This window comes from Topomyia yanbarensis, chromosome 3 (genome assembly GCF_030247195.1).
Source record: "Topomyia yanbarensis strain Yona2022 chromosome 3, ASM3024719v1, whole genome shotgun sequence".
In the NCBI taxonomy this organism is placed as follows: Eukaryota; Metazoa; Arthropoda; class Insecta; order Diptera; family Culicidae; genus Topomyia; species Topomyia yanbarensis.
In genome coordinates, this window is record NC_080672.1 from 341,563,594 (window position 1) to 341,588,015 (window position 24,422).

Below are 24,422 nucleotides of genomic sequence, written 5' to 3' on the forward strand. Positions count from 1 at the left end.
GGCCACCAATCCCGGCGGATCGGTCCTTGGTCTCGGTTATGCGACAAAGCCAAAGCCTATTTGGTATATAGATTCAAAGAACTGTTCATGTTTGAAAGAAGGAGTCAACGCCTAAGTTTGGGTAAACCGGGCAAACGGGTGGATCACAAATTTACTTGCGAGGGCTATTTGGTACACAAATTTAAAGAACAGCTCATGATTGAAAGAAGGAATCAACTCTTATGTTTCTGACAAATAAGACAGGAGCAGTTCTTTGAATTTGTGCACCAAATAGCCTATGCTAGTGATGCAAACGACCAATATACCAAATGACCATTATTCCAAACGAAAGCATGTGTCACCTACTGTTATGCCACATGAATATTACGCCAAATGGACTTATGCCAAATGAACTTATACCAAACAAACTTATGCCAAGCGACGTGCTCCCGGCGTATGGATATGTAGTTTGATCGTTAGATTAGGGTAAATTACTTCGAGATCCTGAACGTGGGTATCTCTGATGGGGCTTAAATCCAATAGAAGATTGGTCAGCTGCTAACTTATTTATTTATTTATTTATTAACAGATTAAGGCCGAAGTGGCCTGTGTTGTATACAAAAGATTCCTCCATTCCACTCGGTCCATGGCCGCGCGTCGCCAGCCACGCAGTCTGCGAAGGGTCCGCAAATCGTCTTCCACCTGGTCGATCCATCGTGCTCGCTGCGCGCCACGTCTTCTTGTACCGGTCGGATTGCAATTGAGAACCGTTTTCACCGGGCTATTGTCCGACATTCTGGCTACGTGCCCGGCCCATCGTAGTCGTCCGATTTTCGCGGTATGACAGATGGGCGGCTCCCCCAACAGCTGATGCTACTCATGGTTCATTCGCCGTCTCCATGTGCCGTCTTCCATCTGCACTCCACCGTAGATGGTACGCAGCACTTTCCGTTCGAAGACACCAAGTGCGCGTTGGTCCTCCACGAGCATGGTCCAGGTCTCGTGCCCGTAGAGAACTACCGGTCTAATCAGCGTCTTGTAGATGGTCAACTTTGCACGATGGCGAACTCTGTTCGACCGAAGTGTCTTGCGGAGGCCAAAGTAAGCACGATTTCCTGCCACGATGCGTCTACGAATCTCTCTGCTGGTATCATTGTCGGCGGTCATCAGTGAGCGTAAGTACACGAACTCTTCAACCACCTCGATTTCGTCGCCACCGATGCAAACTCGAAGCGGGCGGTTCTCATTCTCTTCTCGTGAACCTCTTCCTATCATGTACTTTGTCTTCGACGTGTTGATGGCAAGTCCGACGCGCTTGGCTTCTCTTTTCAGTCTGATGTAGGCTTCCTCCATCTTCTCAAAGCTTCGTGCAATAATATCAACGTCATCGGCGAAGCCAAGTAGCTGAACGGACTTTGTGAAAATCGTACCACTCGTGTCGATCCCTACTCTTCTTATTACACCTTCCAGCGCGATGTTGAATAACAGACACGAGAGACCATCACCTTGCCGTAACCCTCTGCGTGATTCGAAGGGACTCGAGAGCGTCCCTGAGACACGTACTACGCACATCACCCGATCCATCGTCGCCTTCACTAATCGCGTCAGTTTGTCCGGGAATCCGTACTCGTGCGTAATCTGCCATAGCTGATCTCGATTGATAGTATCGTATGCGGCTTTGAAGTCGATGATCAAATGATGTGTGGGCACATTGTACTCGCGGCATTTCTGCAGTACTTGACGAAGAGCGAACACCTGGTCCGTGGTAGATCGTTCGCTCATGAAACCCGCCTGGTACTGCCCCACGAACTCTCTTGCAATTGGTGATAGTCGACGGCATAGTATTTGGGAGAGTACCTTGTAGGCGGCGTTCAGCAGGGTGATTGCTCGGTAATTACAGCAATCCAGCTTGTCGCCCTTTTTGTAGATAGGACACACGACACCTTCCATCCACTCCTCCGGTAAAATCTCCTCCTCCCAAATCTTGGTAATCACCCAGTGCAGCGCTTTAGCCAGTGGCTCGCCACCGTGTTTTAGTAGCTCGCTTGGTATTTGGTCAACCCCAGCGGCTTTATTATTTTTGAGCCGGCTAATCTTCTCCTGGATTTCTTGGAGATCCGGAGCCGGTAGTGTAATGTCTTCCGCGCGTGCTCCCAGGTGCGTTACCGTGCCATCCTTGTCGTCTGCTGCATCGCCGTTCAGGTGTTCTTCGTAGTGCTGCCGCCACCTCTGGATCACCTCACACTGGTCCGTGAGAAGATTCCCGTTTGTATCTCTGCACATGTCGGCCTGTGGTACGTTTCCCCTGCGCGGTCTTCCTGCTGGCGCTTTTTGGTCCGGAAAACCGAGTTCTGCCTGTTCCGTGCCTGTTTATATCGCGCCTCGTTCGCCCTCGTGCGGTGTTGCAGCATTCTCGCCCATGCTGCATTCTTCTCTTCGACTAACTGCTCGCATTCGCCGTCGTACCAGTCGCTTCTTCGGTCCGGGCCCACCGTACCTAGTGCAGTGGCTGCGGTGCTACCTATGGCGGATCGGATATCTCTCCAGCCATCTTCAAGGGCAACTGCGCCTAGCTGCTCTTCCGTTGGTAGTGCCACTTCCAACTGCTGCGCGTATTCTTGAGCCACTCTGCCATCTTGTAGCCGCTCGATGTTTAGCCGCGGCGTTCGGCTTCGACGAGAGCTATGCACTGTCGAAAGTTTTGAGCGCAAGCATACTGCAACCAGGTGGTGGTCCGAATCTATATTCGCACTGCGATAAGTGCGGACGTTTGTGATGTCCGAGAAGAATCTACCGTCGATTAGAACGTGGTCGATTTGATTTTTTGTTACTTGGTCCGGTGATCTCCAGGTGACTTTGTGGATATCTTTGCGAGGGAAGAAGGTGCTTCGGATTACCATTCCACGGGAGGCTGCGATGTTCACACATCGTTGGCCGTTGTCATTTGATACGGAATGCAGGCTGTTAGGCCCGATCACCGGTCTGTACATTGCCTCCCTTCCTACCTGTGCGTTCATGTCGCCGATGACAATTTTCACGTCTCGCAGAGGGCAACCGTCGTATGTCTGCTCCAGCTGCATGTAGAACGCTTCTTTCTCGTCGTCGGGTCTCCCTTCGTGTGGGCAGTGCACGTTGATGATGCTGTAGTTGAAGAAACGGTCTTTGATCCTCAACTTGCACACCCTTGCGTTGATCGGCTGCCACCCGATCACACGTTGGCGCATCTCGCCCAGCACTATGAAGCCGGTTCCCAGCTCGTTGGTTGTACCACAGCTCTGGTAGAAGGTAGCCGCTCGATGCCCGCTTTTCCACACCTTCTGTCCCGTCCAGCAAAGTTCCTGCAGCGCCACGATATCGAAGTTGCGGGGGTGTAGCTCGTCGTAGATTATCCTGTCACATCCTGCGAAGCCGAGCGATCTGCAGTTCCATGTTCCGAGTTTCCAATCGTGATCCTTTATTCGTCGCCTGGGTCGTTGCCGATTGTTCTGGGTCGTATTCTCTTCTGTATTGTTCGTTATGTGGGTTTTTTAAGGGGCGGCTTATAGTGCCTACGCCAACCACCTGTCTCGCCGGTGGGCCATCGTGCCAGGACTGCTTAAGGTCCCACCTGGGCACCAGGACAGGTTTACACCTTCCGAAGAAGGGTAACCCCCCCCCCCCTTCCCTGCCAGCATACGACCAAAGTTCCCACCGGGGTTGGTTACCCGATCTTCACTAAGGTTACTCGTATCCCAGTCGACGCCACGAGGAGGCCAGGGCTAGGAGTTACTGGGCAGGAAGCTAAGGACCGCAAGTGGGGTCTATTTTATGCCTTCAAGTACAAGAGGCTTACGCACTGCCCAGTCATTGTCGACCAACATGCTGCTGCTAACTTAGCGAGTAAGCAATTGCTAGGGTTTAAAGTTTTCCAGTTTGAATCACACGATTAATCGTGCAAACTCGTATCCGTTGGAAGATATTAATGTCGCTGGTGAAGAAACTGTAGAGTTTGTGATTGATATCATAAATATAGAGGTTGAAAGTCACAGGAACGAGATAACACCCCTAACACTTTTTATTTGCATTAACCTGCTGGTGTTATTATTTAGACAGGTCTGGGTCAATTGGCATAAAGTCATTTGGCATAAGGTCATTTGGCATAACGGACATTTGGCATAACGGCATTTTGGCATAATTTTGAGAATTGATTACACTGAAGGTTATTTGGCATAACGGACATTTGGCATAACAGTCATTTGGCATAACGGACATTTGACATATCGGACATTTGGCATAATTTTGAGAATTGATCACACTGAAGGTCATTTGCCATTTTTTCAACTACAGGGGAAACACATAATTTAAAATTATTCGAGAAGGCAGGTAATTCGGCATAGTTTTAAGTCGTGCTACTGCTGAAGGACTTTCCGTACAAAAAATTTTATGTTAAGGAAAATAGTAATTTAGCATAACGGTCGTTTGGTATAGGTATATGTAGTGATAAAGTTATTGATTACCAGAATGTTTCTTGAGTATATCCTTTCTTGTATGTATTATGTCTTGATTGTATGTTGACAATAACGTTCATCGTTCGAAGGAAAGTTAGTTATGCAGTTGTAATGAGCTGACATGTTGATCACATGTTTGAGCATAACGGCAACTACTTAAATATTCAAATGACTTTAAATGAGTTGGTTTAGTAATTGAACTTGAACCAAAATTAATTAGATTATTCTTCTTTACCAATTAATAAAACAACATTTACGACTAATGTGGCCACTGGCTACGCCACATCGCTTCAAGTCGTGTGCTATCCGACGTCGCTATCGCTCTGTCGGACTTAAACTAATTTATAGCCCCTATGTTTGAGTAATCCGGGCAAACGAGTGGATCACAGGTTTGCTTGCGAGGGGCCGCCGCTTCCGGTCGGCGACCACCTCGTCCTTGGTCTCCGTTATGCGGCAAAGCCGCATTGCACTGGCTTCGCCCCAAGTGCTAGAGCAGTGTAACAACCGACGGTTGAATACATGTAAGTTCATTCAATAAATCATCGTTTGAGAAACATGACGAAATCCACAAATGATTAAGTAAATAATTCGAAAGAACAGCTCATGATATAAAGAAAGATAATAAGGATAATTTTAATTATTGTAACATTGTATGGAAAACCAAAACTCATTGGCGATCATGATAATAATAGCCAAAACAAAACATCCGTCGGTTGGATCGCAGTTCTACACTATACTTTACTAAAACGTATGTCGTAGCAAAGAATCCATAATTTCAAGAATGAACAAGCACACAAATTTCAAAAATGAAACTCAAAAGAACTGCTCATACTTAAAAGAAGGAAAAATCAGTTATAAAATGTTAAAAATTCACTCGAAATATAATCAATATTAGGTAATAGATAAAAATACATTATTATTATTATTGCTTAGTGCAGCTTTAACCTTATGGGTCATTTACATGATAAACTACACATTCGTATGTTATGCCAAATGACTCAGTGAGATTACTTAGCAAAACTATGCCAAATGTCCGTTATGCCAAATGTCTATTATGCCAAATGTCCGTTATGCCAAATGACCTTCAGTGTGATCAATTCTCAAAATTATGCCAAATGACCATTATGCCAAATGTCCGTTATGCCAAATGATCTTTAGTGTAATCAATTCTAAAAATTATGCCGAATGACCATTATGCCAAATAACCGTTATGCCAAATGTCCATTACGCCAAATGACCTTCAGTGTGATCCATTCTCCAAATTATGCCAAATGACCGTTATGCCAAATGTGTGATCAATTCTCCAAAATATGCCAAATGACCATTATGCCAAATAACCGTAATGCCAAAAGTCCGTTATGCCAAATGACCTTATGCGAAATGACTTTATGCCAAATGGCCCGCTCCCTAGGTACATTTAAGGATAGACTACTTACATTTAAGAACAGATAAAAAGTTGGCTGTAATTGCTTTCTTCGTTAAGGAAGTTTTATGCGGTAGCAACATTGTTGACAGGCTGAAGTTACCGGCTTTTTTGGTTCAGTATATTATTACCGATTAATTATTTGTATCGATCGTTCCAATTATTTTTAAAGATTGACGTGATATGCAAAGTTTAATTGTTGCATATCGCATCAATTTGCTTACAATTTCATTTCTACCGTTGATATTGTGAAGTTTGGAAGTGTTTCCTTCCTTTGTATATTGTGAGAAACACCAGTAAAAACACAATTAATTGTCGGCATTCATCAATTGAAGTGTCGTTCATACTTCCTTATATCATTCTACCGTTCAGACACTGTAATGGTGTAGTTCCGTCGCCGGTGCAAATATCCTGCCAGAATGTAGGTGGTATGAATTCCTGCGCCAACGCCTGCCGCCTAGCTTGCTCGGATCATTGCTATGACATAATCGTACTCACCGAAACGGATTGCGAAGTCCTCAGAAGCGGTCGATGTCCTTAGAACCTCAGCTGCTAATAAGCTGTGTGCGTTGGGCTCGAAAACCAACACATCTCGAACGACGAAAGGAACAATGAGTAAATGTGGGTGGCAAACCTCATTATTGGGGTTGATCGCGGCCTGTTAATGATTTACGTTTATGAATAAATGAATGAATGAATTATTGACGATGAAAATGGAGCTTAGGTTTGCAGAAATCACCTATATTCAGCTCCATCATATGCACAACAATGCTCAGTAAATTAATAATTTTTACTTCTTGAACGTTTTAAAGGTCCCGTTAAGCTAACTAATTGCGCAAATAAACAGTTATGTAAAGGGTCCTATTCTCACAGTCACGTTACCTAGTGACTAGAAGAAAACTAGAAACTACAGAACACCTTATCGTGAATATATATGTGATGATGTCCATCCGCTCGGATATCTGATACCCAAGTGACTATATAGTCCGGTTACTACACTGCGCATAATCACAAGTGAGTCCCATATTCCATAGGATTCCCTACCTAATTTCCGAATTATAGGCAGTACAACAGTGACTCGCACCGAGACGAGAACCTCAAGTGCAAGATCCTAAAGCTTATCGGCATTGAACACCGCTTTGTGTGGAACCTATGTCAATTATGGATCAACTGAGCGATATTTTCACAAAAGCATTAGATTCTAGAGTATGGTATTTTGTTTCAATGTTTCTGATTCCCCTTGTCAGTAACTAGCACCAACTGGGTGTCTAGTTAGACGACGTATCTAAACTAGTACCTAAATTAGTATTAGTTAGACACTAAAATCCGAAAAGTCACACGTCTTGCGTGAACACTAAACAACTGGCTTATACCGAGTGATGTCTCGATAGTAAGCACAGAGGTTCTGTTTGCCAACGAGAAATTAGATTAGATTCTAGTCGAATTGAAATCTTCAGGATGAGAATAGAAGTAGACAAACGAAAGATGAAGGAAATGAAATAGGCGCGAACAATCGCGTCACCAGCTTTTTTGTATTTTTTAAGTCTGTTTCAACCAACTGAAGCTAACAATAGTTTAGTTTAATATATAAAGGTGAAACACATGACGATAACAAACAACATTGTTTACCTAGCTTGAGAATCTGCGACTAGCAGATTCGATCAGATTTAATTTGTTGATTTGTGAGAACTGTTCATTTGCTAGCTCAAACTTTATGGGCTAGATCTCGATTGTCTGTCTCGCATTTCTGACAACACTACTCTTGCGTCAAATAACTGAGTAGCTAGTGTTAGTTGTTTACTTTTTTGCAAGCAAAGCGAACGTACACTAATAATTGGGGTAAATAGTTTAAAATTTTCATAAAAAACTTTTTAATAGAAGGGTTGAAACCGATTAAAGTTGTATATTTACGCTATTACATATTATCTTTCATTTGAGTTGTTGTAATTGAAAATAAAAAATAAAATAGAAGATTGATTGTAGACCAAAATAATCTTAAATCTTTTGGAACAGTGCCTTAAAACGGTCTAAACATTCTATACAATAACAATCCTAACAATATAATAATAAATCATTATACCCCGTACTCGTTGCGTTGCGTTGCGTTGCGTTGCGTTGTGACGATGATTTTGGCGGATTGCACACTGACTTCATCATGTTTGACTGCTGATTATCTAATAAGAATAAATCATTATACCCCGTACTCCTCTATAAAGTAACTTCTTAACATCTCGTCCAGGATCTAAGCGATCCGGTGCATTAGCGTGCTGGTACACTATACGTGCCACTCCCAATGGCTTGAGTTCAAATCTCATGTGTGTTTTTGGGGGTGTGTGTATAAGTAGAGTAATAGTCACATGAAGTCAGCAAACTGCTCTCTCCCCTCAATAGAGCAATATGCGTTACACATGTGGCAGAGTGAAAGTGGTCCCCCGCGTGCCTGTTCGCCGGTTGTTCAACCCCCTTGTCAATCGTTCTGATTGACGCCTGAACTGTGCTGGCGGACTCGTGGGGGATCCTCGTTTCAGAGAGTTTGCCAATCTGGCCCTTCAATCCGATTGGCACTAGAATTGAAACAGACATTTTTTCCCCTCGGAGAACATTTTACTATTTTTTTCCCTTACCATGCATGTAATTGAACAAAGTATAATCATTGCCAATGATTTTGTCACGCTGTCTAATTGGTACAGAATTCCTCAGCGCCTATCAGATCGAGAACAACAGCATCAGCATCCAGCCGCGTGGACTAATCAACCGGTCCAACTACTGCTACATCAATGCCATCCTCCAAGCCTTGGTGGCTTGCCCACCGTTCTACCACTTGATGCGTGCGATTCGTTCGCTCCCGGCAGCCAAAAGCAGCAAACACCCGAAACCGTTCATCGACGCCATGTAAGATTTACTTGGATGAGTTAATCAAACGTACTGAAATTTCGTTCTCTCACATTTTTAGGACTGCTTTGGTGGCTGAATTTTCCACTTTAACACCACGCTCGAAGGTACAACGCGATAAATCGAAGAAGGATGAAACTCCAGAAATCCATTACGACTCACCCATCGAACCGGTGGTGATTCACAAAATTCTAAGCCTTCTTCGGTCAGATATTTTCCAAGTCGAAGGTCGCCAGGAAGATGCTGAAGAATTTCTCGGTTGTGTTTTGAATCGGCTCAACGATGAAATGCTAGAGGTGAGTGACTACTGATTAGTCGATTAAAGATAGAGGCATTACTACAGACACACAATCTTTCCCCCAACAGTTGATGAAGCTTAGCAAAAATGAATCCGAGCTGAACGGTAATGAGGACACAACGAATGGAGAAGTTCACGGTGACGATCAGGATGATTGGAAGGTAAGTGCAGCGGTATCGTTCATTAGTAGTGGTATCAAGCGGTAGAGCATTGTCTTTACTACCGAGCTCGATATCGTCGGTTCGAATCTTGGACACCACACCCCATCATCCTTAAGCCGGCAGAGCTTGAGTTTTCAATCTCATAATCTGTGGCATATGGTGGGGAAATCAAACTTTCTCACCTGTGTGTAAGATGGCAATCAAGAAACTTAAGATTTCTTGTCATCTAAGATTGGCGAGAAACAGTTTTTTCGAGCCCCATAATTATTTCTCTTCTAATTTTATACTATATTTATTGTTTTATCTGTCTTTTAGGTCATCCGTGGCAATCGGAACAAGGGAACCGTAACCCGTACGACTGATTTCGGCCGTTCGCCGATCAGTGACATCTTCGGTGGAAAACTACGATCACGTGTGCACCGTGAGGGCGATCACGCGACTGACAACATTCAGCCATTCTTCACACTGCAGCTCGATATTGAGGTTAGTAGTGGATCGTAGCGTTGGTCGGTATAGTAGAGCAAGTGATTTTTATATAGGATTTTCGATTGATTGACACCGGTGTAGTGGAGTGCACTGAAATTGCACCGTTTTTGCACTTTCTAGCAGAAGTGAAGAAAACTGGGTATGTTCCATTGACACTTCTGCTAGAAAGTGCAAAACCAGTGCACTCCACTACACCGGTGTCAATCAATCGAAAACCCCAATACAGTTGCGTTTATGGTCGAGATAATTGAATTTAATTGCTCAAACAGAATGCCTAATCACTGATATAACATTGAAGCTCGAATTGTAAAACATTCAACCAGAGGTTGTTTGCTCTCTATGGAGAAAAACTACGTTTTTATTCAATTTTAAAACTTTAAATTGGCTCTGACGCTGTGTTAAGTCAGACCGGACTAAGTGACATCGTATTGATTTCGAGAAAAACGAGTTCAAAGTTTTAATCGTAGCATCCTTCCCAATATAATTCCAAATTAATTTTTGCCATAATTCATGCTAATTGCAACAAGTTACAATTCTGGCAAAAGTCTAAAGTAGCTGAGGAAATTCTATATCCAGTGCCATCATTATCTCACTTTTTGAGATTTTGCGACTTAGTCTGGTCTGACTCAACATCGACCAAGTGATCAAGCATTCTGTTAGAGAATTTGCTTTGGCATATTGAACTTTATAATGTCTAGCTATCACACTTAAAATGAATGTATGCTCTCGTATTCGTTTCGTTAATACCTGAAATTGATGAGACATTCTATTTTTAGAATAGTGTGAAATAGGTATCGAATTGTTTACTCCACTTTGATATGTTATTACTGTGGGCCAATGTTTATTTTTTAGTGCATTTTCCACGAGATTTTGGAATACACAAATTTATTTCTGCTCTTAACTAAGATTCTACTAGAACTTTTAGTAATTTTTTAAAGTTATAAATATAATTTAAGGTTTTTTTTATTCAGTTCGTTTATTTAATAGGCACAAATGCGTTAGTTTGGCGGTGCCAAATTCTTTTTTTTACATTTTGAATATTTTAAAACTAAAAGGTTACTATGCACAAATATTTTTTAATTTTGAGAGGAACCTTTTTTACAACTATCTTAAACTAAAATGTGATTCGATATACAAGATTGAACAATAATTATTTTCCTCAAAAAAAAATTACAGCTATCTTAAGACTAGGAATGTAGATTAATATAATAGAAGGGGAACAAATTTTTATGAGAAATTTCACAGCTATCTTAAAACTAGGAATACAATTAGATATACAAGTTGGGAAACGAAAAAAAATGAAAAGGTTTAAGGCTTTCAAAAAACTAGGAATATAATACAAATTGGTTTTTGTAACAGCAGCAAGAGTTGTATCAGGTACAGGGGGAGTAGGCGAGCACGATGACGGGGAAGGAGAACAAAACTTGCAACATTCAGGCAAAGAGAAGAACAGTGACATGAGTTAGAGCCTCAGGTTGGTAGATGGTAGATGCCTAGGATCGGGTTGACGGCGGAGAATCCTTCAAGAGTGATCAGACCATCGACCTGCTCTCGCTTTGACTTCATTTTTGCAGGCATGGTAAAGGTGACGGCAGTCCAATAGTGTCACTCTGGTGCTCCAAAAGGAAGGACAGGGAACTCTAAGAACGATAAATAAAGGATATGGGCTAGATTAGGATATTTGTCGATTTAATAAAAAGGTAGATGAGAGACATATAGGGAAAATCGCGACTTGCCAGGATATCCCGAACTGGTACATCGGGTGGTCTACCTCGGGCCCGGAGGGAATCCTTTGACTGCGATCTGGCGCCACAATACCCAGCGAATGCCTAGACAACGTGATCGATGTCGTGATAACCTTCATTACAAGCGCACTCTCTGTGACCTCAATACGTCACAAATGCGCATCCAATGTGTAGTGGTTGGACATAAGCCAGGACATTACACGTATGAAATCTCGACCCACATCCATCCCTCTGAACCAAGGCTTCGTTGATACTTTTGGCATAATCGAATGTAACCATCGTCCAAGTATATGTCACCATCTAATGCGCCCACCTTTGCTAAAGAGTCGGCCTTTTCATTGCCTGGGATAGAGCAATGAGAGGGGACCCAAACAAAGGTAATCTGGTAAGGTTTTTCAGATAACTTGCGCAGAGACTCCCGTATCTTCCCCAGAAAATACGGGTTAATTTAAGGGTTAAACAGAATGCAACATCGCTGACACAGTGTCAGACCCAATTTAAAAAGCTTCGAAGATTGCAATCTCGGTTGGTACAGAAAGTAATCTATGGTTTGGTGTTTTTAATTTAATTTAATTATATCATTAACATTCGCTAAGGAAGCAGTTAAAGGATAAAAATCAACAAAGTATTGATGTAGTATAAAATTGCTAGCCGGGAAGTATTAGAAATCAGGGAAAAATCAGTTAGTATTTAATGTGCGACAATTCTACATTTCAAACGGGCACGTAAACCAAACGTAAACATGTTTTGAATAGTGACAAAAGCATAGTAGTTTGGTGTTACGTTTCATTTGCATTCTTAAAATAACGACTCGAATCAGCAAAACTACCATTCCTGTTTAAGAACTTTCGATGAAAAAGATTTTAATTGCAAGGGAATTAAGAACATGTCATCTGTGAGAAAGGAACCCAAAAACGTCCATTTGCTGCAAACAAAAGGGTTTATCCGTAGAAACTATGAGCCAACGACGCGCTACGTTTCAAAAGGAATCAACACATTTAATGCATAAGTTTTAAATACTTCTTTTATAATGTATATTTTTCGGATAACATGAATGACCATTGACTCATTTGTCCAAGATAACATGAAGTATTTAAATTGAATTTGCGTTATTACAAGTTTCTATTTATCAATTGTTCGCTGCATCGGAATAAGTTGTGCATTGCCACTAAATACACAAAGCTTATGTTGGAAAAATTAAGTCTAAAATAGTAGTTCGTATTTTATATTCCTGGTTATCGCTGTTTCAGACTTAATTTTTCCAACATAAGCTTTGTGTATTTAGTGGCAATGCACCAAAGTCCTTATATAAGAAGGTCCCAGCATGCGTCAAAGCGAAAACTGCCTCTGCGTTCGTATGTGTGACAGTTTCTATGGGCGAATGGTAGCGTCTACGTCATCAATACCACGTTTTATAGACTGTCTCTGTTCACTACCAATAACAGTTTTGACGCATACTAAGACCTTGTTTAGAGGGACTTTGGGAATGCACAACTTATTCCGTGAACAATTCTGTATCTGCAATAGATATAGAACTGTTCTATTTAAGCTCACCTCCGTCACAGTGTCACACAGTGAAGTTAAAATAAGTCAAACAGTCGAATGCAATCGGACTCAAATTTGTTTTTACGGAAATAATACCGTGTTCTACGTAGCCAATAAAACCAGCGAATAAATCAGTATGTTTAGGTGTTAAAAAATTGATTTGGTTGGTAAGCGGAACTCCATACTCGCTTCTCAAACATGAGTTCAGGATCCGGAGCCCCCTGACAAAGATAATACATGGTCCAACACACCTTTACCATTATATTCATCCTCAGACGACAAAGACAATGGATGCAGGGCTCCGTGGTTTCGAAGGGGATGCGAAAAATCAAACGCAAATTATCATCAGAAAATGACGAGAAGCACAGAAAAAAGAAAACGAGAAGAAAAAACCCGACGCAGACACACATTCTAAAGTAACTAACACACAAGCCAATCCACAACCGACGCCAATACAAATAGTTTCACCAACACAAAACTCAATAAAATCACAACAAACAATACCATCAGAACCGGGAAATAAATAGAACCATCACTCATCAGTCCAAAAAACAAATCCGTACATACCAATCACATGGTATGTACGGATTTGTCATCGAACCCCTTGGGATCAGAGAAGGAGAAAAACTTCTTGAACCAACGAAAGCGTAGTCTAGACCTAGACCAGTTCTCCGAAGTAGGACGATACAGATACAAACTAAACTATAAAAATCCACGAGACATCGAGAAAATCTTCAACTCAGGCACTACTAAAACAAAACAACTACGGGGCCTCCATACCCAAAATGCTGGCAGAAACAAGAGGTGTCATCAGACTCGTCCAATCAGAACAAGAAATTACGAAAAAGCATCAGCTACAAAAAAAAATATTTCGACAGAATCAAACGTAAAAAAAACTTCCGAGAATAGTTTAGCTCTGCGGAATGCTGATAAAATCAGAAATCTACATATACCCGGACAAATTCTGCAACAAATGCTGGCGATTTGATCACTAGGGCAGCAGCTTGCAAAGGCAAGAAAACCTGTCAAATGTGGGGGAACATGATCACCAAAGAACACTAGGGATGCGACGCGAACGCACCACCCAAACGTAAAAACTGCGGCAAAAACCACCTACATTTACCACGCATTAACAAAATTTCAGCAGGTCGAATGATGAAACGAATCTTTGGAATAGAGAAGCACGTTACAGACATAAAAAAATACGGGTAACAGAGAAGTACTGGTATATTTTAACTATAATAATAATAATAATAATAATAATAATAATAATAATAATGCATAATACAGCGGCCAATCGGCTAATCCACTCCTAGGGAAAGTTTCTCACATGGCGTCGGTAGACGAACCGACACATCAAAACAAGCGTACCAAGGAAGATTCCAAATCCGCAGAATTCAAATACAGTTCAACCGCCCACGCTCCTAGAGGATACAAGGAAACGAGCAGCGAAATCATCAGGGGTTGTCCTAAACAATCCTCACAGGATCAACGAACACGAAAAAATAAATAAATTACTCCAAGAACAAACCTCGCAGACAACTGGCCCTAGCGCCACAATCAATGATGTCGTCAAAGAAGTAATTATGCGGTACTACTCAAACAAGATGAGTAACTGCCATCAGTTAGTAAAGAATTTCATTCGGCATGATCCTCCAGAAATAGTAATAATCAAGGTCAAATTCACAATTGAACGATTTAAGCTACTCTAATGTAACATACAAGGCTTAAACAAACGCAAACGAAAAATTCCTAAGGGCTCACATGTCAGAACCTAGAGCAGCAGCTTGGACGAAAGAAGAACACAAACATGACCACAGCTACAATGTAAGCGGATATCACAATGTACTGAATTCACGAAACGATGGACATGGAGGAGTAGTCATCTATGCCAAAAATAATACGGCTACCAATCCACATGAACACCAACATTCAATGCGTTGCAGTCATGGTACGCGTACTGAGCGTAGTGTTAGTCGCTACTTATGTCGACGGGTTAACATTGATCAACTTCAATGAGTTTCAACAGCAATTAGGGATTCTGTTAGGAAACCTGAAGACATTCAATCGTCTCATTTCCGGTGGCGGATCTTAATAGTTATATCGTATGGGGGAATGACAAATCAAACAAAAAAGGAGCACAGTCGATGCAAAAAGTAAAATTGAAAGCACCAAGACTAACATTTAAAAATAAGTCGTGGATATAAATCAAACCAGCACACAGAACAATGAAAGAAAATTGCCAGAGTAACTGGATCTGTTCGATTTGGTCTATCAGGGTGGCATTCAGTACTTCGGACCAAGTGAAATGGCTGCCGAACCCTACACGTCCCTCCTGAAGTCAGACCAACAACGACATCATAAACGTGAACAAATGAACCACACGTGAAGAAAAGGTCAGCACTTATTACGGATTACATTACATATTACATGTTCAGGAAATTGAAACCAGACGTAAGTATACTAATAACCATGTCGAGATATGGCTGCCTGGCCGAACATCGCAAAGAAATTCGAGTTATCGTCATCATCGGTGATTATAATTTACCGTTGCTACGCTGGAGCTTTGATGACGAAATCGGATGCTTTGTCCCTAATAATACATCCTCTGAGCACGAGCTGTTGTTAGTCGAAACTATGATCGCTTCTGGTTTACAAGTAAACTACCTGACGAATGACAATGGGAGATTAATTGATTTAGCCTTTGTAAGTAGTGCCAGTGATTTTGAAATCCTAGAACCACCCGTACCGCTACTGAAAGTGGATCGTCATCATCATCCGTTTGTTTTGACCATTGAGACTCTTTACGGTTCACCAGTGATTGACGATGTAGATGTGTGGTATGATTTTAATCAATGCGATTATGACGAGCTAAATGCGAGAATCTCAAACATCAATTGGATTGAAATATTGTCACTGGACGCTCTCGACGAGGCTGTGGACAGGTTTTATCGTGAATTGGACTTAATTTTTCAACAACACGTGCCTCTGAGAAGGCGAAAGCGCCGTTGCACAAATAAACGCCCCTGGTGGAACGATGAGCTGCGCAATCTGCGAAATCGGTTAAGGAAGGCTTGTAAACGATTTTTCCGGACAAGAGGTGACGATGATAAATCGTTTGTGCGAGATTTAGAGCGACAATTTCAATCATTGAATGCATCTTGCTTTTGATCATACGTTTCACGGCTTGAGAGTAACACGAAGGACGAGCCGAAGCAATTTTGGGCTTATTTGCGGAACAAAACATCCACCCGTGGTTTTCCTGAAAACGTGAACTACCGTAACAGGACCTCAACGACACCTGCGGAGTCAGCAAATCTATTCTCGTCTTTCTTTCAAAGTGTGCTAAGTAATAACCCACCACCTTTGTCTGAATCGTACCTGAGTAGTCTGCCGACGTTCTCCTTGAATTTGCCTGTAACATCTTTCACCGAACGCGAAGTGTACACCAATCTACGTGGTGTTGACGGTTCAAAGGGACCAGTATCGGACGGAATGCAACCATGTTTCGTCAAGGAATGCTCTTCATCGTTAGCTGTACCGATATCCATGCTTTTCAATCGCTCTCTCGGTGAAAGTATTTTTCCTGCCAAGTGGAAGGAGGCTTTAATAACACTACTTCATAAAGCCGGTAACGTCCATGACGTCATAAATTACAGGGGAATTTCAATCCTGAGCTGCCTCCCAAAAGTTTTTGAAAGTATGCTGTTAGATATTCTCTACCCTGCAGTAAAACACATCATCACTACAGATCAGCATGGGTTTGTTAGAAAGCGCTCAACAACGACGAACTTAATGAGCTATGTGTCAACGCTGATTGATAAATTAGAGAAATGACAACAAATTGATGCAGTGTATGTAGATTTCTCCAAAGCCTTCGATCGCCTTCCTCATCAGCTAGCTGTTGAAAAGTTGAGGCGAATCGGATTTCCGGACTGACTGACCAACTGGATCTTCTCATACCTTACAAACCGCAGTGCATCTGTGCGACTTGGAACTGTACTTTCAGACCCATTCGACATCACATCGGGTGTACCTCAAGGGAGTCACCTTGGACCTCTTCTCTTCGTGCTCTTTGTGAATGACATTTGCAGCGAATTGACATCGTGTAAGGTGATGTACGCAGATGATCTGAAAATTTATCGCATCATAACAACTCTGGTAGATTGTTGTGCAGTTCAGATGGACATAGATAGGATCATTAGTTGGTGTGATAGAAACGGAATGACTATAAACAGTCAGAAATGCAACATAATCACTTTCACACGAATACTCTCGCCAATTACGTTTGAGTATGCAGTGAGCGCTGCCCCAGTAAAACGAGTTTCATCAATCAAGGATCTTGGTGTTATACTTGACCGTAAGCTACGTTTCATCGAACACTTCAATGCAGTAACTGCTAAAGCCTATGCATTACTAGGACTCATCAAACGAGACACCCAAGATTTCAGCGACGTCTACTGCCTGAAGGCACTGTACATCAGTCTGGTACGCAGCATTCTAGAGTATGGAGTTATCGTTTGGGCCCCGTATCACACCGTACACATTAATCGCATAGAACGGGTGCAAAAGAGCTTCGTCCGGTATGCCCTTCGACGGCTTCCCTGGCGAAAGCGATTTGAACTACCACCGTATGAGCATCGTTGTGCTCTTATCAACCTGCCTACGCTACGAAACAGTAGAGTTTTTCTGCAGCGTCTTTTTGTGTTCGATCTTCTCGCTGAAACATTGACTGCCCTCTGCTTCTCGCTAAGCTGGACTTCAACGTTCCTGGTAGGTTTCTGCGGAGAATGAACTTCTTTCGGCGCTCTACTCATCGCACGCAGTACGGCCAGAATAACCCGGTAGATGTTTGCTGTCAGCTCTTCAATAGCGTTTTTCATTATTTTGACTTTAATTTAAGTAGAGAAATGTTCCAATTGGAAATAGGTTTAAGTTAGTATAGTATTTCAGCCTGTACGAAAATTTATTAATTCGAAGAAAATTGTATATATATATATATATATATATATATATATATATATATATATATATATATATATATATATATATATATATATATATATATATATATATATATATATATATATATATATATATATATATATATATATATATATATATATATATATATATATATATATATATATATATATATATATATATATATATATATATATATATATATATATATATATATATATATATATATATATATATATATATATATATATATATATATATATATATATATATATATATATATATATATATATATATATATATATATATATATATATATATATATATATATATATATATATATATATATATATATATATATATATATATATATATATATATATATATATATATATATATATATATATATATATATATATATACATTTTTTATGCAATCACTTTAAGAATCAGAAATATCCTGTAGGCAATAATGCACAAAAGTCAAATTAAAAGTTTTAAAAACACATTTTTTGTCGTTTGAGCATCTCAATGTAGATTAATAAAATGCTGTCATGCCACCATTATGATTATTTTCGATGCTCTACACGACACCATTGATATTAGTTCGCGTAGTGCTTACCTATATCACTGATTCCAACACTCACCAAAACCATCAACACAGCAATACTACACGAATTCCGCGAACTGCTATCGAAATTGTCATTCGGCTTTAGAACTGGACAATCAACAAACACACGTATCACTTATGTGACAAACTTGATACATGACAATAAAAGGCAAGGATGCATCATGTGAAAAACAAGAAAGAATTGAATTTGACGCGGTACGCAATCAAACGTTTCACCCGTGCGAAAGAAGGTCTCCGCTTGCAATAAAAAATTGCGCGCAGGTGATCCAACGGATAATCAATAATATTTTCTTGTTTTTATTGATATTTTTGTATATTGTAAATATATAATATGTTCACGGCTCCGTGAAGCTACCGCTATGAGCCGTGAATTAAAAAAATGATAGTCGGTATCTTCCCGTTATGATTAATCACCCTTCTGACCCAAGAATCAATTCAACCGTGACTTAAGTGTGCTGGCATCATTTTCTTTACAACCATAATTAAACACGTTGAATACAATAGTTCCATATCAACATTTGAATAGGGCTAATCAGATTTGTAAACAAACTTTTGTTTTGTTGATTTCTCCTAATTTGTTATCATTTCAACACAGAAAACATTTGAAATTGATTCTACCAAGGATAAAGATGTTGATTCATGTGTATTTTTCATGAAATTCAACTCGGTAGCGGAATAATGAGCGAAATAAGTTTGTTTACAAAAGTCTCATTAGCCCTTTTGAAGAATTACTATGGAGTTAGTGTTTTTAGTTCTATGTTTCCAATTAAAAGTTATCAAGTCATAACGCTAAACAATCCCAGTAATATAATGTGGTAATCCAAATCTAATCCGTATTACCCATTCAGAAAGCCGCCTCGGTGAAGGACGCCCTCGATCTTCTCGTCGGAAAGGATCAACTGGAAGGCGTAACCTGCTCGAAGACCAAGCAGGAAATTGCTGCCTGGCAGCAGGTTACTCTTGAAGAACTGCCGATCGTGATGATTCTGCACCTCAAGTGCTTCGACTACAAGTTGGACGGTTGCACCAAGATCCTGAAGACGCTGGAGTTCCCAATCGAGCTCAAGATTGATTCAAGTAAGTTCCCACAGGTTACCGTGCTAGATAGTTACATTAACGAGATACGTTCATTTGCAGAACTCATGTCATCGAAGGGTAAAACTTACACCGCAAAGCAAAAGCAGTACAAACTATTCGCGGTGGTGTACCACGACGGGAAGGAGGCCTCCAAGGGGCACTATATAACGGACGTGTTCCATGCCGGTTACGGCAGTTGGATACGCTACGACGACAGTACGGTCAAAGCGGTTCCGGAGTTCAACGTGTTGCACCCGAAAGCACCACGTGTGCCGTATCTTTTATATTACAGGCGACTTGATACACACTACCATGGTGGCGGTGGTAGCAGCGGTAGTGGCAGTACAAGCAGCAGCGGCACTGTTCCTACGAGCGGTAACACTGCAGTCGGAACGCCCGGCTACGGGGGTGGAAATAATGGTAACAATAGTAGCAACAGCAGCAACAATAATAACAGCAGCAGCAGCTTAACCAGCAATTATAGTTCTAGTGGTAATAGCTATAATAGTGCAAATAGTGGCTACGGTGGCAGTAGTGCGAAGTAGAGCTATAGAGTACTGTGAAACTATTCTCCGTTCGAACGGAAGAAGAAGAAGCAGCGTGGTTGAACGACGCGCGAAGCCAACGAAAAAAGACGTTTTTATCTAATTGTAAGTTTGTGAGTGTGTATGGCCGCGATTGATTTGCGTTTTTATGCACAATTTTGTATCGTTGTGTCACATGTTTTATTAGGAGAGATTTGTGTGTGTGACACGTTGATAGCGTCGCGATATAATCGTGAAACGTCAACGAAAAAAAAACTGCATCCAACATTAGAAATTAGTATAGCAAGCAACAGGTTACATCAAAGAGGCGAAGAAAAATTGTTATTGTAATTCACGTAATCACGTTTTTCAGTTTGTTATTCATTTTACTAGGCTTGGATTTATACCAATAATCAACAGTTTTGTTTGGGTTTCTCTTGGAAGAGTATCTTTATATCTTAGCGATAACGTATGTATCTATTATCTGCTCTAATACTGCAATGGAAATACTTTTCTTAAACGGAACATAGTGTTAGTCCATAAAATCTATTCTTTCTTATCTTTATTTTTTGTTAATCATAGTATCGATTATTTTCATATAACTAGTATACGTTTTAGGTAGATTAAAATTAAAGTTTTTTAGAAATTGCCATGCAGCCACAAGCGGCGGTAAAATGTTGTCCAGCGCCATAGGTGTGTCAAGAATGGGTGATAATGCCACTCGATTCCATCTCTTTCGTCGCATACTTATGGCGTTGGACATTGATACCAAGAGCAACAACGAGTGTTGTTTAACTTTATTTACTACTCAATTAAACTATTGTTACGTTAGTCACCTAACTACCCATTTAATACGTAAGCTTGTGAGAATCGACTAAGAATAAAGAAAAGCGAATGTAGAGTAGAAAACAACCCTTGTGGATATGAAAAACAATCCTTATTCTGATTATAACGGCTATTAAACCGAATCGTAGCTAGATATATCCTGATTTTGATCTCGTCTTTTGATGATGGCACAGATCACGAGTGTAAATAGCGAGTTATTCACATAAATACTGCAACAAAAAGTCTGTATATAGGAGATAGCGTTTGAGTAATGTGTTTATAGATGGCAAAATGGTATGCGATAAGTGATGAAGATAAATATTGATTATATGATATGTTCATTCAACAATTATTTCAAGATAGGAGAAGCACATGCAGGCAATTACAAAAAAAGAATGTGGAAAATAGACTACTAAAGCGATAACTTCATATTTTAATGTTAAAGGTGAAACCAAGCCGAGTAATTTATCTTTTTGCTATGGGATAGACTAGAAGTGTAATCATTTAAGTTGTATTTATCCAATCTTTTCCATTTATTTCACGAATAAACATCAACCATGCACTTACTCACACACACACAGCCAATGGCAGAGTTGATGTGTGTAACAGGGTCAAACAGAATGCTGCGTCACTAACGTAGCGTCCAAGATCGGTTTGAAAAGTATGCCAAATCATGGATCGGATCTAACGCTGTGTCAGAGACGAAGCATTCTGTTTAACCCTTAACACACCTTTACAGAAAGTTATCATGAAATGAAAATGTGTGGCAAAATTGAAACCGATGTCTGTACTAACTATATAGAGTTTAACGTGTCTGTAGGGTGTTGTACTGCATAGTCATTTAGGTCTATAGAGCGTTGCGTCGTACTGCGCGAAAAAAAATACACTTACATTAATATATATCCGATACGATAGAATGAATGTTTTTTTGCCGATGTGGGACTGATAGAGATTAAAGAAGAAACGATCAACCGAGTGGAAGTTGTTTTTGAAGTGGTCTCAGAACACTTTTGAATTGGTCAAAAATGGACACAACACAAAAGTTTAGAAATTTCAATAACTTGCGAAAGATTTCTCGTAAAGGTTGCTTGACGTTGGTGCTCAAGTTTAATTTAACATTTCTGATTTGCTGGATTATTCCTAATACTCCAGACATGATGCGCAGGGAAGTCGTTCGACTTTTTTTTGTTATTTTCCTTTACCAAGCAGTGGATATTGCCTTTTCTTCGGCTCGGTGTATCAGCTCAGTTTAGTCTTGCCTTGTAAGGAGTATTGATTGTAGAATTATTTCACAACTTTTTGGAACGAAAATGATTTCTATTTGGTATAAAGATAATCAGTCGTATTCTGTATTACGACGGATTAATAAATTGTCAGATTTAGCCTTCAGTCTCCGGTTTCAGTGTGGTACCGATCATCGACGAGATAGGAAATTCCAAATTTGAAAGCATTTTGTCCAGATTATTATCCTCATTCCATAATGCAACTCATTTTCAAGTGAATCTCATAATAAAGGTGATAAAAATCGCCATAAATGCTGCATATTTCGCCCGATTTCAATTGGTTTAAAACGCGGGTATATCAAATCATATCCTATAATGCCCAATGTCTGGTGGTACTAATAGTCCAAGCCAAAAGGCCACAGGCTATCAGCAGAATCACGAAGCGAAAAGAGACCACTCGAATTCCATCCAACCGGTTGACCCAGGCGATTGGACAAGCAGTTTACTAAACCGCTAGGGCTGTGTATAACATTAATCAACAGTGTAAGGCTAAAGTAAGCCTCTAATTTTAAACCATAATAAACTAGCGCTAACGTAAGAAACAAAAAAAAATAGTAAGAGAGTAAAAAAACGAAGCGACAGCATACGATCATGTCACTAAAAAAAACAACAAAAAGCTTATAACATTTAAAAAACAGCGTTAAATCACAGTGAATGAGAGAGATAAACAACCAGCACCCGCATTCTGCGTTACGACGCGTCACTTTTCCGATCGCCCCACCGATAGCGCAGAGTGCGGGTACATCGTACATCTAACAAATATCTGTCACGCAGTATACTAGCCAAATAATGTTAATTCCTTAGGGAAAATAAAAAAAAAAAAAAAACAAATAACAGAACGCCAACCCAACAGTAACCCTTCAGTCCGAAACAAAACGAACAGAAAAAAACACCTGCTAAATGATAAACAGCAATTTTGTTGAAGTAGATCTTTTTCTATTAGATTATAGCCGGAAAAATGCTGCTCTTACTAGCAGAGTTGTGTAGTAGTACGTATCAACTCTAGGGATTATTGTTGTTCATGCGCCGAAGTAAAAGATCACACAAAGCCAAGGAATGCGAATTGGTACGTTCAGTAGATAAGTGCACTTATTAATAATAATTAAAAGTGGTTTATGCGGAAAATCAAGCGGCAAACGGCATTCATATGAAGCAAACAAAACAACAGCTATAAGTGTGATTAGTACCCAAAATTAACCGAACAGTTCATCTTATCTGGTGACATGGAACATGCTATGCTTAGAAATTATTTTCATTTATTTATTAGGCTGCTTTCTAATCGAATTATTCAAACACTGGATATCGGACTTGTGAATGAAGGAAAAAGTACTGAGAGTGATTAAATTTTATGATTTTTTTTAATAACCATTACTATACATATTATCATAACTTATTAGAATAGAAATTGATCAGCATGTTACATTCAGTTTATCTATTCATTACAAAGTATAGAGTTAAAGCTCTCCTGGTTCAATCGCGAGTTGAAGATTTAAGTTCTTATTGTTTTCAAAATTACATAAACATTTAGACCAAAAAGAAAATGGGAAGGTAGTGCACAGACGTAAGAGAAATAATAGTCACCTGAAAATCTACACGAATCGATGACAGTTTAATCAAACAAAACACCCGGCAGTTTGTTGCAAACGAGTAAATCGACGGTAAAAGTGGATAAATAAGGAATAAATCATAGAATATTTAATACAGAATATTTGTTTTGTGTTCTGATATCACATATATCACTAGTCCATTTCGTTGTTTATCGCACCACCCTTGACTGATCTCTTAAAAACGTTAAACATCTTTCTCCAAATTAAATTTCGTTTTTGACACATTTCTGTGCGTAGGCTGACGTGGGCCGTCCTGCCGATAATCGTAAGTATGTCCCATATTCTGTGAGATACCCTATCTGCATGGAACTAACTTGCGATTATAGACACACCGTAGCTTTTACATAAGTTAACAAGATGTGAAAAAGAAACATCGGAAATCAGTGCAGATTTGCTGTTGGATTGTAACGTTTAAGTTATTGTTAAAATTAAAATCATTATGCGCAATGAGTTGCAGCATAAAGAAAAATTATAAAT

General features: G+C 40.1%; 1 protein-coding gene across 7 annotated transcripts in view; it reads left to right on the plus strand.

The window, feature by feature from the left end:
* LOC131693183 (uncharacterized) overlaps positions 1-24,044 on the plus strand; it is a 59,381-nt gene extending 35,337 nt beyond the window's left edge. For all 7 annotated transcript variants that reach the window (XM_058980802.1, XM_058980801.1, XM_058980800.1 and 4 more), the window contains 6 exons: positions 8,580-8,781; positions 8,843-9,077; positions 9,148-9,240; positions 9,556-9,723; positions 19,478-19,706; positions 19,767-24,044. In XM_058980802.1, coding sequence (XP_058836785.1) covers positions 8,580-8,781; positions 8,843-9,077; positions 9,148-9,240; positions 9,556-9,723; positions 19,478-19,706; positions 19,767-20,251 — 1,412 coding nt within the window. In that variant the 3' untranslated portion in view covers positions 20,252-24,044. The remainder of the gene's footprint in view (positions 1-8,579; positions 8,782-8,842; positions 9,078-9,147; positions 9,241-9,555; positions 9,724-19,477; positions 19,707-19,766) is intronic.
* The last annotated feature ends 378 nt before the right edge of the window (positions 24,045-24,422 follow it).